We start from the raw sequence: 16,936 nt of genomic DNA on the forward strand, positions 1-16,936 counted from the left end.
AGCAATAGGGTGGCCTGAGCCTAAAGTGGCTGCCATGTGGGGAGATCCTGGCAAAGCAGGACGCCCGAATAAAGGAGTGCAAAGCCAAGAGGCTGATCAAGAGAGAGCAAGTGCTGATGAAGTAATGAGAACATAGTTTAGATGTTGCCCCTGGAATTTTCAATTCTGCGAGCCAATAGTTTTCACTTCAGCCTACCCCCTACCTTTTTATTTATTTTTAATTTTTTTTAGTTGTAGATGGACACAATACCTTTATTTATTTATTTTTATGTGGTGCTGAGGACCGAAACAAGTGCCTCACACATGCTAGGCAAGTGCTCTACCCAGCCCCTCACTTCAACCCCTTTGTAAGCAATTTAAAACTGATTGCTGGATGCAATCAAAAGCTCCTACACTATACAATATTCCTATGAAAATTAAATGAGATAAAAATGTGACAAGTAACAAATGATGTATAAATGGCTGTTACTTTCTTATCACTATATATCTTTCATGTCATCAATTCTCTTTATGGGCAGATATTAAGAACTCTATTTAATGGAGGAATTTAAAGCAAAGGAACCCATTAAAGGGTCCCAATGTTCAAACCTGACATTGTTGAAAAAAAATTGACATAGTCAAGATTTTCATGCAATCTATAGTAATATGCCCAGCACATAGTAGGCATTGTTAAAAGTTGTGTCTCCTCCCCCCCCCCCCCCCCCCCCCCCCCCCCCCCCCCCCCCCCCCCNCCCCCCCCCCCCCCACCCCGCACCCCAGTACTGGGCATTGAATCCAGGGCCTCTTTACCACTGAGCCTCATCCCCAGCCCTTTATTTTTATTGTTTGAGACGGGGTCTCACTAAATTGCCAAGGCAGGCCTTGAACTTGCAGCCCTCATGCCTCAGCCTCCTGAGTTTATAGAATTATAGATGTGTACCCTGTGCCTGGCTGTCCCTTCCTCTTTCCTGAAAGCTGAGATCCTAATATTGTGTCTACCTTCCCAGATAGCTAAGTGAAAGCACAAGTTGTCATGTTGCGTGTCTAGATTCTGGCTCACTTAGGTACTAAGTTTGCTCTTAAGAGCTTTGTTTTTTTAATAGTGCTGCATGTGAGTCAGCTTTTCATTGCTATAACCAAATTACCTGACATAAACGATTTAAAGGAGAAAGGATTTATTTTGGCTCTTGTCCACTGCTTTGGGCCTAAGGTGAGGCAGAACCTCATGATAAAGAAAGCTGCTCAGCTAATGGCAGGCGGGAAGGGAAGAGAGAGAGGAAGGACACAAAATATACCCTTCTAGGGCATGCCCTAGTAACCTACTCCCTCCAACCTGTGGTCCATTAAAATTAACAATCCATCAAATGGATTAATCCACTGATGAAGTTAGAGTCTCCATGATCCAATAATTTCCTAAAAGCCTTACCTCTGAACCTTTTGGCATTGAGGACCAGGCTTTCAACACCTGAGTCTGTGGGGTATACTTTATATCCAAATCACAACATGCTGTTTGTGAAACTCGGGCTCATGCTTGCTAGGCAAGTACTCTACCATTGAGCTACCATCCCCAGACCCAAAGCTTTATCTTTGAATGATCAGACCTATTGAATGTTTATATTTTTTTCAGGGCGGGGAGTGTTGGGGATTGAACTCAGGGGCACTCAACCACTGAGTCACATCCCCAGCCCTATTTTGTATTTTATTTAGAGACAGGGTCTCACTGAGTTGCTTAGCACCTTGCTTTTGCTTAGGCTGGCTTTGAACTTGAGATTCCCCCTGCCCCAGCCTCCAGAGCCACTGGCATTGCAGGCAAGTGCCACCATGCCCAGTGTAATTCACTTGTTAATTTGGGAGATAGTCATTTCTAAGATTTTAGGAACCATCCCCAAAGTTTGGATTACTTTGTTCCTGTTTCCCCTGAGATTAGGGAGGGGGAGAGATTAGGGAGGAGCTGGGAGAGAGGAAGAGAAACAAACATGTCCATTTTAAAAATAAAATGTCAGAGCAGCAAGGACTACATTCAAAGCATAAAGTAGACTACTGTTGCACTCTCACACCATTATCAACACAAAATACTTCTGTGACCCCAAACTGTGTGGGGGATTTCTCCCCACCAGCAAGTAAGCAGTTACTGCAGCAGAGACCAGCCGGTTGGCCTCTAATTCAGTTCAATTTTGATACTATTGTCAAGGGAAAAAGCAATCAAAAAGGAGTAACATTGGTTTGGGCACTCAAAATGGGGTTGTGAAACCACTGTTAAACAGATCTCAGATATGACCTTGAAAGTTGAACCTTTCTATGGGGCGGCCAGACTGGATGCTGACCTTTGGACTGGGTTAAACTGCAATATGCTAGCTTTCCTTAACCATTTGTGAAACCCAGTGCTTCCCTTAAATCACCGTAGACCAAAACAACACAGTCCCTTTCTTACAAAAGACAGCTTAGTTCTTTTGAGTACTAGTTACAGTTCCTGACAAGCAAATATGTAACCACCACCCCTTGGCCACCATTTTATAAAACCTCCAAGCACATTTTAAAGACTGCTTGGATCTGTGATTTTCTGGATTGCAACCCTAATTAGCCCCCAATAAATGTAATTTTATTTGTGCTCAACTAGAGTGATATGTTTTCTCTGTCAATGCTGTTCCTGGAGATAGCGTCCAATCCCGCAGGTTGAGGACTCACTCCTACAGGACTGCCCCCACTTCAGACTCCTGTTACAAATAGTAGATTATTACTTACACTTCCTAACAATTGGCTCTAAATGTGGGTTCCCACTGTTGTTTACTCAGATTCAACTTATTTTCTAGAGCATCTCACTGAACTCAGGGAAACAATTGGTTGCCAATTTATTATAAAGGATACCTTGGAAGACTAGACAAAGAGATGTACAACTCAAGGTATGGGGAAGGGGTGTGGAGCTTCCATATTCTCTCTGGACGACCACCTCCAGGAACCTTCATGTGCTCAGGGCTATCTGGAAGCTCCCCAAACCCAGTATCCCTAAGTTTATATGGAGGTTTCATTACGTAGACATGACTGATATTAGCCTGTCTTCTCTTCCTGGAGGTTGGCTGAAAATCCTCACCTTTCTGGTAACCAGTTCCCATTCAAAAGCTATTTAGGGACCAACAGCCACCAGACAACTCATTAGCATGCAAAAAAAGACACTTACTTAGAAGATTCCAAGGATTTAAACAGTTGTAGGCCAGAAAATAGGGAGGAAGGCCAAATATACATTTCATAATATCACATCTCTTCTCAGATACTTTAATTGTGAAAGAAACTGCTGTTGCCACCCCATATCTCTTCCTAACAGAAGCTGGAAATTGTGGGAAGGACTAATGTACCCAGCTAAAAGACTACTTTACTCAGCCCTCCCCCTCAAGGAAAAGTGTGGCTGGTGAAATGCAAGCAGGAGCCCATGGGAGATCCAGCCACAGATCTTCAAAGGAGGCTGACTCAGTTAGAAGGGACCTTTTTTACCCCTCCTCTCCACCTCCTTCTTTCCCAGAACCTAGATAGCATGACCAGGGCCAAAGTGACCATCCTGCAAGCAGAGAACTCCAGGGTGACAGCCACCAGCAGCAATAGGAAGAGCAGAGACATACGGGATACTGACGGGTATTGTGCACTTACACTGAGCTGTGTGTCTTCAAACTTTTTTTTCCTCCTAAGTGAAAGGAACAGATAATCAAACACCATTGTTGGTGGCAGCTGAATATTATCCTTAATTTCCTCAATGACCTGGGACCATTACTGAATTGGGCCTTCGTTTCTTCATTTGTAAAGTGATGGTGTCATATTAAAAGATCTCCATTTCTAAGACTTCACAGTTCTAAGACTCTTTATTAATGCACAAGTACAAAATGCCCAATGCTTGCCTGACCTCTATTCCATCTTGGGACAAATCTGAAATGTGTGTGTGTTCATCCGTAGGTAGAAGTCAATATGATTATAAACATAGTTACCATGTGACCCCAGCAGTTATACTCCTACTTTCATACCAAAGAGAAATGAATACATGTACACCAAACTTGTATATGAATGCTAATAGAAGCATTGTTGTTTTAGTTCCGAGGATTGAACCTAGGCCCTAGAGCATATTAAGCAAGTACTCTACCACTGAGCTATATCCCTAGCTTCAGCATTATTCTTATTTATTTAAATCGTAGATGGACAAAATAACTTTTATTTATTTATTTACTATGTAGTGCTGAGGATCAAACAAAGTGCCTCACCTGTGCTAGGTAAGCACTCTACTGAGCCACAACCCCAGCCTCAGCATTATTCTTAATAGCCCCAAAGTGGCTATTAAGAATAATGTCCATCCAACAACCCAAATGTACATCCACAGATGAACAGATAAATAGAATGTGGTCTAGCCATACAGTGGCATGTTATTATTCAACCATAAGAATGAAATATTGATGCACGCTACCATATGAATGATTATTGGAAAACAGTGTATAAAGTTTTAAAAAAATTAAAGCAGATCCTAGAGCCTACAAATGGTATGATTCCATTTGCATGAAATGTCCAGAATAGGCAAATCCAGGGTGGGAAGAAGGGAAGAGTGGTGAGTGACTGTCAATGGGATGGGGTTTCTTTTTGGGGTGATGTTTTAGTGGCAAATGTTGCACAACTCTGCAAACATACTAAAACCTATTGACTGATACCAGATTAAGTAGGGAATTTTTTATTTTTTTTTTACTTTTTGGTACTGGGAATTGAAACCAGGGCCTTCTGCATGCACTAAGCTGTGTTCCAAGCCCAAGAATGTTTATGGTATGTAAATTATCTCAATTAAAAGAAAAAAAAAATGATTATAAATCTTTTTTCGGAGGGGCTACTGGGGTTTACTGAAAGAAATCAGTATTAGAGGCGATGTCAAGCACCTGTGGTATACAGGACACATCTTAACTAAAATGAGGATGTATAAATGCTGGTCTCTGGTTTTCACTAACTTCCTATTCACTTTCACAATGACCACACAAACAGAATATTCCTCTTGCAACCATATTGCATTAGAGCACATGTATGTGGAATTTTAGAGCCAGGAAATTCAACACGATCCTTTAGTGGCTATGGCACTGTTTGAGTCCGGCTCATCTAGGAACAAGAAACTTCTTCAATTTCCCCTTGAAATCAAAAAATTCATCTTTCCCATCTTCACAGTCCTCGTGTGGCCTTTTGTATAATAGGGCCTGCACAAAGCTGCTGTAGAGAAAAGAGCCAAAGAATCAAAGACCTGAATTGTACAGAAAAGGTCCTGGGAATCTTAGACGCCTCTGACCCTCCATCCTTGCTTACAGGATGAAAAGGGTAAATGAGATGACCTCTGAAGGTTCCAATTACTATTAATTAAACTTCTAGTGATGAAAAGGGAAATCTAACATGGTTTTAGGTCATTCCTCAGGCTGATATAGAGATGTTGACCAATATGGCACATGCTGGGATTTTAGTTTCTTCTCAGATGATCTCAAGGTGACTCCAACTCCCCCTTCCTAAACCCCAACTCTGAATCTTGCATTCAGGGGAGGGATGTGTTAAAGACATCCCCCACCACCACTAGTACCACACCATCGCCATCACCATTATAGTCATTACCACCAGCACCACCACCAAATAATGGTAACACAGCAAAGGAAACCAATGTTTCCAAAATACTGTCTCTTAACCCAGACATCTGAGCATTTTCCTCTCTGAACTATTTTCCTCTTAAAGTTTACATTAGATCCCAGAGCATCTGTTTAAAGGGTCAGTTCGGCACCACTGTTCCCATCAGGCCAAAATAAGCTCTAGCAGCGTAGACATGGGAGTGCTGACAGATGAGCAGGATGGCTGGCTGGCACCTGCCTGTCCTTGCCTCATGAGGTGGGAAAGAGAAGCACATTTCCAATATGACAAGAGGCACTTGGCAACAACCATCTCTTCTCTTCTCCAAGGTCTCGTGGGTTGTAGGGAATGCGTGGCCAAGGACTGGTCCAAAGGTCTTGGCAGCTACCCTAAGTGTTCAGGGTATTTAAAACCAATGTCACCCTTCAATGGGGTTGTTGGAAGCTTTACACCAGCTCAGTAGTAATGACACCTGCCAGTTTGCCATTAAATATAGAAAATTGGAGCTGAAGCCACTGGCTCTTGACCCCTGTTTGACCCTACTCATTCCTTAGTCAAGTTTTTTGTGATATATAATACTTGTAAAGTGAATTGCTCTCTTTTCCATTTGTGGGAGCCATATGGTAGAATCAACTTATTTTCACACTTTCTAAACTTAGACTGATACTGCTCACACTTTTCTTTAGAACTGTTTTCAAGTAATATTTCAGCCTCTTTTTTAATGAAAATTCATTATGTTCACATCAGATGTAAAATCATTTTTTTCTAATTTTGAATTCACCTAAAACTTGAAAAATCTTAAACCTTATTGTCTTAATAAATGAGCAACTGACTGGCCCAGATGAAAGCAGAGTATCAACGCCATTTTGACAATTTACCCCATAAAAACATGTTACTAAAAAATCCATAGGATCACTGAAATCCCATAGCTTGCTTCTTCTGTGGTAAGAATGCAATTAACTATGAAAATCTTTTTGATTTGCCCATTTAAAAGTAGCCAATAATCCAGAATCTATAATTCCATTCAAGCCCAAAAGAAGTTCACTTAAGCACAAAGTTTGTTAATACAGTATATGTATGATTGCTGGGGAGATATTAATTGGGAATGAATCTATCAACTATTTATAAATCTGTTTATAAGTACAGGTGATTTCATTAACTTAAAAATGTATAGTATCTCACACCCACTGACAGAAAACCCACTCATGGAAATGTGCAGGATAGCTATTCACATGTACACAATGATATATGCAAATATTATTCACTCATATAAGAAAAAAGTATAAATAACCTGAATGTACACTGGCTAGGAACCAGCTAAATAAACTATGGCACAACTACATAATGGATGCTATTTATCCATGTAAATTAGAAAAGCTCTGTTTTTTTCAAGATATGCCATTAGGCTGTGGGTATATATAGCTCACTGGTAGAGCACATGTCCTAGACACTAGGCCCTGGGTTTGATCTCCAATATTTTCCAATAAGTGCACAAATTTAAATATATAACATGTTCATTCATGTGTGTGTGTACACACATACTATTTAGAAAGAGGCTACAGATTTGTGTTTGAGTGTGAAGAAAGAAATAAAGGTTTGAAAACATGGAATATTTCTTAAGAGGATATAAGAAAAATAATATTGATAATAATACACTTTTTGTGCTTTCAAGTAGGCACCTTCTGAACTAATAAAATATATACTTAAAGGAATGTTAAAATTCAGGCTGAGCTTTCCTGTAAGGCCTGACTACTGTGTCTTCAATTCTTACCATACCAAGAGTAAATGCATTTGAGCTTTTACTTATCCTTTTAAAAGAAATTAATATAATGTGTCCAGAAAAAGTGCATTTAAAAATGATAATAGAGGACCCAAAGAGGAAAAGGAAAAGAAAGAAAAGAGGACACCATTAAGACACAAACGTTTATGTGATTTTAGCCATTACAACAGTAGCTCAGAAATATCTTGACTGTTACATCGATGTCATCAATATTACAAAAGGAGAAAAAAAAGTGACAGGCAACAGTGAAGAGCACCAGAGAACCAGTGCACACACCTAAGACAGACCATGCTTGTTCCTTCAACTGCCAAGGTATTTTCACAGGTAAGCCCCCCACCCCCTCGCTTTCCTTCTCAGCTTTCCCTACCCTGTTTCACGTGCTGAATTTAAGCCTCGTCCTCGCCCTCTTCCTCCTCGAACTCCCCCTGTTCGTCAGCAGTGGCGTCCTGGTACTGCTGGTACTCGGACACCAGGTCGTTCATGTTGCTCTCGGCCTCGGTGAACTCCATCTCGTCCATGCCCTCGCCCGTGTACCAGTGCAGGAAGGCCTTGCGCCGGAACATGGCCGTGAACTGCTCCGAGATGCGCTTGAACAGCTCCTGGATGGCCGTGCTGTTGCCGATGAAGGTGGCGGACATCTTGAGGCCCCGCGGTGGGATGTCGCACACGGCCGTCTTCACGTTGTTGGGGATCCACTCCACGAAGTAGCTGCTGTTCTTGTTCTGCACGTTGAGCATCTGCTCGTCCACCTCCTTCATGGACATGCGGCCTCGGAAGATGGCAGCCACGGTCAGGTAGCGGCCGTGGCGCGGGTCACAGGCGGCCATCATGTTCTTGGAGTCGAACATCTGCTGGGTGAGCTCGGGCACCGTCAGGGCGCGGTACTGCTGGCTGCCCCTGCTGGTCAGGGGCGCGAAACCCGGCATGAAGAAGTGCAGGCGGGGGAAGGGCACCATGTTCACTGCCAGCTTGCGCAGGTCTGCATTCAGCTGGCCAGGGAAACGCAGGCACGTGGTGACCCCGCTCATGGTGGCTGACACCAGGTGGTTGAGGTCTCCATATGTGGGCGTGGTCAGCTTCAGGGTGCGGAAGCAGATGTCATACAGGGCCTCGTTGTCGATGCAGTAGGTTTCATCTGTGTTTTCCACCAGCTGGTGGACAGAGAGGGTGGCGTTGTAGGGCTCTACCACCGTGTCTGACACTTTGGGCGAGGGCATGACGCTGAAGGTGTTCATGATGCGGTCTGGGTACTCCTCACGGATCTTGCTGATGAGCAGGGTGCCCATGCCTGAGCCGGTGCCTCCCCCCAGAGAGTGGGTCAGCTGGAAGCCCTGGAGACAGTCACAGCTTTCTGACTCCTTCCTGACCACGTCCAGGACCGAGTCCACCAGCTCGGCTCCCTCTGTGTAGTGGCCCTTTGCCCAGTTATTTCCTGCACCGCTCTGGCCTGCCAGAGAGAAAAAGAATTCTTGAGTCACTGAAAATTGGATTAAATTCCTTCTTGCCTTAAACCCCTTTATATAGACCAATGAGTCAGTGATCAGATAAGATTATTTTGTGTTATCACCAAATAGCCAGGCATTAAAATATTTGGTTATGGATGTAATTATAAATAAGGATGCCTAGGACAGCTGGCTATTAGAAGTTGAAAGGCAAATGCTTTCTATACCTATATTAAAGCTCAGTTGGCACACAACTGGACTTTCTTCATGCATTTCCTCCAACAGTCACAATTCTCCATCCTAAACTTAAGCTGCCCAGCTTAAAATGTGTCTCTCACGTCATTAGCCATGCCAGGCACTCACCAAAAACGAAGTTGTCTGGCCTGAAAATTTGTCCGAATGGTCCAGACCTGACCGAATCCATTGTGCCAGGCTCCAGGTCCACCAGGATAGCCCGCGGCACATATTTGTTACCTGCAGGGAATAAGAGCTGACTTAGATCTGCCCATAAAAAAGGGCTCCATACCATCTTCCTTCTTTCAGGCAATTGCTATTGCCCCCAAACAAAGAAGGACCCACAACCAGGTTTTCAAAGGGCTTGATAGCACAGGGAGCCCATCCCAGTGAAAGAGTAAATATCTTAAACTGGTTAGTCCACCCTTTCTTGCAGCCACACCAGGGAAAAGGGAAGAGAGGGTACAAAACTAAAGGGCGGGGGCAGCGGCAAGGGGGTGGGGGATAAAGGCAATTACCAGTGGCTTCATTGTAGTACACATTGATTCTTTCCAGCTGCAAATCACTATCTCCATGGTAACTGCCAGTGGGGTCGATACCATGTTCATCACTGATGACCTCCCAAAACTGAGAGAAAAAGGTTGGATTTAGCCATACACGACCCCATAGAGATGCCGCGATTCACAGTTTGAAAAGCCCCCTACTCAGTTCTGACACCCAACATTTTAGGAGCCTTAAAGGGCGGTGTGACCCAGAACACAGCCACAAGGATTGTATTTTGCAAGGTCAGAAAGTTGAAACTGGGCGTTTCCCAGGCGAACAGCTGCTCGCAGCGGGCGGTAGGGGTCGTGCGAGAAAGAACCAGTCTACGCCTGGGACTGCAGGTCAACTACCGCGACGAAGCTCTGCAGGGTCACCCTAAGAATGGCCGCAGAAGGCTAGAGTACAAGGCGGTGATGAGGGGGAGGAGGGAGTGGCTAAGCGAGAGAATTGAGGGAGGGTGGTTTTAGATTCAAAGCACGTCCTCGGACCGTGAAACAATCGCCCTCCGCCCCTCCCCCGCAGCTCGACTCTAGTTCAGTAAAAAAATCAATCCTCGTGTCCGCGCCCCTCCCGCAGACCGGTGAACATAGTCCAGCTGACACAGCCGTGTCTTGGCCAAGTAGCAAACAGGAAAGAAAGACCAAGGACGACCGGAATTCCAAACGAATTGCAACAAAAATGAATGAGACACCTCTCCCCCAGAAAATCGCCTCCGAGTCCACGCCCCACTCGGCAACACAAAGCAGCCCGGAAGGTTTGCTCGAGGGCGAGCTCCGGGCTTGCCTAGGACAGCACCGCGCCCAGAGACTCTGTGGGGTGCTCAGCTCCCGTCCCTTTCCAGCCTGGGCCCCTCCCCAACGGCGCGCCCACCTTGGCGCCGATCTGGTTGCCGCACTGGCCCGCCTGGATGTGCACGATCTCCCGCATGGTGCCTCTTAAGTTCTCTCTGACTCTGATCTGCGTCTGTGTGTCTGTCGGCACTCCGGTTCCACACCTACTGAGAGCTCAAAAGGAAAGCGCTCGGGAACCGACGGGCTGAGAGCGACGGCCCCGCGGGCTCTGCCTTTTATGTAGGGAGGGTGGGGCCGACAGCGTAGACCGCGCCCCCAGCCCGAGCCCCACAGTCCCCTTCACTCTGCGGCTTTCCAGGCCTGGCTGACGTAATGCTCCGAGCCCTAGGGACGGTCCGGGGGGCTGGACTACGGGCGAGTGGCCAATAAGAGCGGGCTTGAGGATCCGTAGAGGGGTGGGGTCTCCTGGGAGTAGGGTGGGGGCGTCGGCATTGTCTAGGGCTTGGGGGAGCGGGAGAAGCTGGGCACCGGGAACTGGGAGGGGGGTGAAGAAGCCGGTGGCCGGAGGGCTGCGACGCGTGGTTACCCATCGCGGCAGGCTCCGGATGGAGAGAGAGCTAGCACAGGATGGGAAGGAGGGAGTACTGAACCAGGTGGAAAGACCGTCAGGTGCTCCGGGTGCCAGCAGGGGGGAGTACTGAGGCGCCTCAGGCTGCTCTTTCATCTCGGTTGCCGATTCAGTTTGGCCCCGACCCGTTACCCTAGCTAGCCAATGCCCCTTTTCCCAACACTGGAGGCCAGCAGCTTTCCAGGAGCCGACGCCCTGTCCCCTGGAGGCTTAGGGGAATACGGGTGATCCCAGAATAAAATAAATGTAATAAAATGTTGAGGTCCAATTGACTGCAATCCCGAACACTCTGCCCAAGAGCTTCGGGGTACCCTTGCCCCGCCCCTCAGCATCGCTCTTCTCTCCTTTGTCTTGGTGGAGGGTCACCGGTTCCCTTTCACTGAGGCGGCAGCATCCTGGGATGGAGAGACCCCTATAGTCCCTTGAGCTCTGCCTCACCCTCTCCAATAGTCCACTCTCAGGCCGTACCAAAGATCCCCTCCACCCATCTAGTTGGCTTTTGTTCCTAGAAAATGATGGAGTGGGTGTGGCTGGCCCTGCAGCGTGGACTATCCTGCGGGCAGAATAAGGATGGGGTCCCAGAGGCGGGGCTGTCGGAGGAACAAAGAGCTCACAAAAGCTTGGGATGTGTTCCGCAATAGAGCATTTAAAATCACACTCCAGGCTTTCCCCTTCTCGGGATTTGGTTCATCCATTGTCAAATAAGGGGATGGGTTCCAAGGGCAGTCATCGTCCGGTCCACCGAGAACATTCTTATTTTCCATCGCGGCGGCCAGGAGTTCCCAGACTTGCTGCTGCGGGTAGAGGGGCGAGGGACACGCCTAAATACTGCAGCAAGGCAAGGTAGAGACCACCGGAGACCCGGGTGCATTCACAGGAGCGCGTGCGCAGACGCGGAGCACCCAAAGTCCCTTCAAATCCACACTCTCTAGGTATTGGAGGGAGGAACAGATCTCTTTGTTACTTGTCAGGGGGTGGGGGAGCAGAGAGAGAGAGAGAGGGGCTGAAAGACAAGATGTTAAACCTGTGTGCGTTGGAGGGCGGGAGGGGGAAAGAGTAGCCCAAACGCTCACAGCAGAACCTGTTCCTTGCAATTTTACCGTTAAAGCGCGCCGCCCCCCACCTGGGATGGTTCACTTGCGAGGTGAAGTGACCCTTTTTCATTCTCTGGCGAGAGAGGCCGAATGACCTGGGGTGCTGCAACCGAGTGGACTTAGCAGCTGTTGAATGAGGCCCTCCCAGAACTATCAGCAAGCTGTCATCGCCTCCCTTTCCCGCTGGGAGGAAGGAGGAGGCTTTCAAGTCAATTCCAATATACAAAGAGAAGCTGCAAGAACAAAAGCTCAGCCGCCCCCAAATATCCAGGGTGTTCAAACTAGAGCTCGAGGCCCGGAGTTCCCCAGGCACAGCTGAGAGTGCCCGGGTTAAAGTGCGAAAGGGAGATAGGCATAGCAGTAGCAATTCTGCCCACATACCCCATTCACGGGGTTCCAAGGGTCCTGGCCCTGACCGCTAGTTTTCTAGTCCAAATCCTACAGATGCAGAAACGTCAAGGGCCAGCAGTCCCAGAGGTCACGCAGTAAATTAGAGGCACGACTCAGGCTGGGATTCCGTCTTCAGGGAACCGGAGCCCCTGGGGAAGGAGACTTTGTCGGGGCCAAAAGGTCTGTAGCAGGTGTCAGCCTCGAGGTGGCGGCTCTGTGGCCCCGTCTGCCTGCAAGGAACTGAGCGAGGGCGGCACCCTGGGTGAGAGGATAACGCGCGCCCAGCTGTCCAAGCCTAGCTGCCTAGGAGCCACGCCGGTTGCTCAGAGCTCGGGAGCTCAGCTCCACGGAGGGTAATCTGAGTCTGTCTCTCTCACCTATCGGGTTCATTTCTAAGCGGCGGTTTCAGAGTCAGATCTTCACGGGTGCCCGGTGCAAAGACGTATTCAGATTGTACAGATGAAAGAACACTTTCCTCTCGGGTTTCTGGTAGAGTAGGAGGTTTGGTATACAGTAAGCAGGAAATCATCCTTCTAAATGCCTGGATGTCCTTGGGGATTCAGGCAGCTTTTTGGCCCAAGATCTGCTTTCTTTTCTTGAATTTTACTGCCTTGTCCCCCACCCCACACTAGTCCCTTCCAGGCAAGCACTTGGCCCCTATTTGCCATTGCAATTATGATGCTGCACATTTTCATTTTCACAAGGATCTGATTTTAGTGGTGAAATGTTGGTGACAATTATGTCCTTTCCCGAAAGGCTTTTAGTTTATCTACTGATTTTTTTTTTTTAAGTCACCTTTATTCTAAGTAGCAGGCAGGAAGAGACTGGTACTGGGCTATCAAAGAAACAAATTGCTTTCAGTTGAACCTCCAGCAATTCTTTTTGTCTGTTTATTATACACAGTTCCTCTCAATCTAGGTCATTGTGTATCAGACATGAAGCTTTCAGGACAATATATTTCATGATCTCCTATATAGGGCTAGTTCTTAATGATTTCCTAACATTTAAAAATTTTCCCTTTCAGAGACAATTGTAAAAATTTTGCTGTGTAAAATGAAATCCCACATTGTTTTACACATAACTGTGTGGTTGAGGTAAACAAGCCCCTAAACTATTAAAATTACGTTTGGTCTTACAATTTTCAGATTATTTTCAATGGTAAATCTGCAAATGATTGTGCATTTATTCTGTTACACACAGAGCCATTGTTTTAACTAATTGAAGAAGTGTGACAGGAAGAGAGCTTTACAAAAATGCATAGTAAATTTTGGATGCACTATTTTCTTAATGTAAAAATATTTTTTAACACGCTTATTGAAATTACAAGACAGTGTAGGATTTTTCCCCCCACAGCTATCCTGCATTCACCTCTTAAAGAACAAGCCGGCAACCCCTCCTCTTTGCAGCTGAGAGGCACGCGGTTTCCTAGGCAACCTACACTTTGCCAATGAATGAAAAGGAATTGAAAGAGATTGCAAAGACTGCAAATCCGTCATTATTTCCTATTTTTTTTTCTGTCCCCACTCTTCTCAATGCTGTCCAGTTAGAAATATTGGGAAACTACCAATCCCAACGTTTATATAAAGGAGTGAAATGCCCAGGGAAATGAGGCTAAGAAAGGGGTGGTAGCCACAGATTGTAACTGCGAAGAGGGGGCGGGGAGAGGTTTCCTGGGATCTGTGCTTTCTCAGCTTTGTCGCGACCCCTGTTTATATCCTACTGCTCTCCTCCTTTACTCCCAGGCCTTCCCTCCTCCGGTTGAGAAATGACAGCTCGGGGCACAGCTGCCTGCGTGCTCTTTAGTCAAAAGGTTTACATGGGTGGGAGCTTCAGAGCCCTCGTCCTTCCGCATCGTGGGGCGCTGTTGGGACCAACCCCTCAGGTAACAAAAGTCTGGAATAAGACAAAATTCTGAGTCTGTGAATGCAGCGCAGTGCGGAAACATTTACCCTTTGTTTCACAGCGAGGCTGTGTTTTCCTATTGCCGATGGCCATGCATTTGGATTAAAATGGCTTGGATCCAGTCAGAGCCCAGAGCTTTCCTGAAAGAGATTTGCCTTCCTTGTCAAACAAATCCGCAGAGGGAGTAGAACCCGGCTTCCCCCGGCATCATTTTCCTATTATAGGCAATCTCCCCTCCCCCACCCTGTGAATGATTTGCAAGATTCTTTGACAGGCTGGGGGAGGGCAAGCCCACAGAACAAGCATTGTGAATCCTTGGTAAATGGCATTTTATGATACAGAGCCAGAATGAAGAAAACTGAAACAGAAGAAAATACCTCTACGGGAAAAGTTCTAAAATATTAAGGCAAGACAGTGTGCTCCTTTGCAGGGTGTTGTGAATGCAACCAACTTGTAAATCAACCCCTTTATGTAAGGAATGAATGCGCACAGGACAGCAGGGTCAGGAGCCATTTTAATTTAAAGCGACAGATTGCTATAATATCAATGTGATTGTAGAACTATCGCCCACATTAGAAATCTTAGAAGCCATTGTACTAACAACTGCTGCTAGGAAATGTCTGCAGCTCACCATGTCTCTTCTTAATATGCCCTTTGCTTCTCATTTATGTAAAATTACAAATGACTACATACACATACACACAGCAAAAACCCCGCCTCTTAGATCAGGAAGTATGGGGGGGGGAGGCATTCACTAGGATATCCCTGCAAAATCATTAAGTCTTTTGGCTTGATTTGTCTAGCCTACTTTAGTGTCACCAGCAAACATTAAAAAAATTTCAAGAAAATAAAACAAGTACTTAGACTCTTCACTTTTGCTTGCAAATGTCTAATGGATGGCTAAGAGCAGGATTAAAGACTTGGCGTCTCTGCCTCTATTTGCATCCTTCTCCATTGCTCCAGGTCACCATGGATTCCAGGAAGAAAATCTGATCCCATAAGTATCTAGTGATGAATCAAAGCTCCTGGCAACAGCAACTTTCTTACCCAGGATGATTCCCCACCTGACCAATCCTGAGATGATGATGGACATGCCACACCTGATCAAGATCATCTGCATGGACAGCTGGGAAAAGCCTACAGCTGTGCAAACCTCCAACACTTGCCCTCATTCCCATTTCTGTAAAACCTCAAATCATTCATTGTCAGCCCCTTAAAGATAGGGCTAAGAACTTGGGTCTCCTTGATTATCAGTGTAGCTACACTGATTGAAGTTTCTTTCAAGCTTTTCATCATTGCCTTTTCTGTTTAATTTTTGGGGGCAAGCAGCCAGACCTGATTTGTTGGATCCCCAGAGTGGGACCTCTGGCCTAGAACTCTGATAACAAAAATAATGCATTTAGAGAAGCTCGGCAAGAACTTTTCTGCCTTGTTCAAAATAACCTTAGAAAAGGGACCTTACTGAAATGTTTAGTCTCACATGTATGTCCAAAAGAATTAAACATGGGATCTCAAAGAGCTATTTGTCCATCCTTGTTCACAGTAGCATTATTCACAATAGCCAAAAGGTAGAAGCAACTGAACTATGGATGGGTAAATGGTTAATGAAAACATGGTCTATGCACCCAATGAAATATTATTCAGCCTTTAAAAAAAGAAATTCTGGGCTGGGGATGTGGCTCAAGTGGTAGCACACTTGCCTAGCATGCGTGAGGCACTGGGTTCGATTCTCAGCACCACATAAAAATAAAATAAAGATATTGTGTCCACCTAAAAATTTAAAAATAAATATTAAAAAAGAAATTCTGATACATATACAACATAGGTGAATCTTAAGTGAAATAAGCCAATCCCCCAAAGACAGATACTATATGGTGCTCACTCATATGCAATAACTAGAGGCATCACATTCATGGAGGAAAACAGTAGAATAGTGGTTGCCAGGGATTAAGGAAGGGGAATGGGGAGTTGTTTAATTGGTACTGAGTTTCAGTTTTGCAAGATGAAAAGAATTCTGAAGTTGGATAGTGGTGATGGTTGCACAATAAAGTGAATATACACTCATCCCTCCCCTCTATATCTGAGGGAAATTGCTTCAAAGATGCCCTTCACCCACTGGATACCAAAATTCATGATGTTCAAGTCCCATATATAAAATGGTAAAGCTAGCCTCAGAAATTTAGTGAGATCCTGTTTCTTAATAAAATATATTTTTTAAAAAGGGCTGGGGATATGGCTCAGTGGTTAAGCATCCCTGGATTCAATCCCTGATACCAAAAAAAAAAAAAAAAAAAAAGCAAAAGAAAACACACACACACACACACATATATATATGTGTGTGTGTGTGTGTGTGTGTGTATAAAATGATAAAGAACTAATATAAGGAGTAGAATGTCTGCCCATTTTCTCATTTTTTTAATGAATTTGTATTATCATTAATGTTATTTTCACTTTGAAATTTCTTTGCTCTAGTCTTTTAAGCTACTTGCTCAGTTGTGAAGCTTAGTAGAGCAAAAACTGGAAATATGCTTTGT

General features: G+C 45.3%; 1 protein-coding gene and 1 long non-coding RNA gene across 3 annotated transcripts; one reads left to right on the forward strand and one right to left on the reverse strand.

Moving 5' to 3' along the window:
- Positions 1–7,507: 7,507 nt before the first annotated feature.
- Positions 7,508–10,712, reverse strand: LOC107149205 (tubulin beta-2B chain). Its single transcript, XM_015493966.1, has 4 exons — positions 10,468–10,712; positions 9,573–9,681; positions 9,184–9,294; positions 7,508–8,825 (listed from the first exon to the last, which is right to left on the reverse strand). Exons 1-4 carry the CDS (start codon positions 10,522–10,524, stop codon positions 7,765–7,767), a joined length of 1,338 nt encoding a protein of 445 aa, XP_015349452.1. The 5' UTR covers positions 10,525–10,712; the 3' UTR covers positions 7,508–7,764.
- A 1,104-nt stretch (positions 10,713–11,816) lies between these two features.
- On the forward strand, positions 11,817–16,627 carry LOC125615560. 2 transcript variants are annotated; one of them, XR_007346165.1, is made up of 3 exons: positions 11,817–11,948; positions 14,243–14,382; positions 15,366–16,627. It is a non-coding gene; the product is annotated as an uncharacterized LOC125615560 (long non-coding RNA). The 2 variants fall into 2 exon arrangements; XR_007346166.1 differs by lacking the exon at positions 11,817–11,948 and adding an exon at positions 12,423–12,853.
- Positions 16,628–16,936: the final 309 nt, after the last annotated feature.

The sequence above is a fragment of the Marmota marmota genome, unplaced genomic scaffold (assembly GCF_001458135.2).
Source record: "Marmota marmota marmota unplaced genomic scaffold, marMar, whole genome shotgun sequence".
Lineage (NCBI taxonomy): Eukaryota > Metazoa > Chordata > Mammalia > Rodentia > Sciuridae > Marmota > Marmota marmota.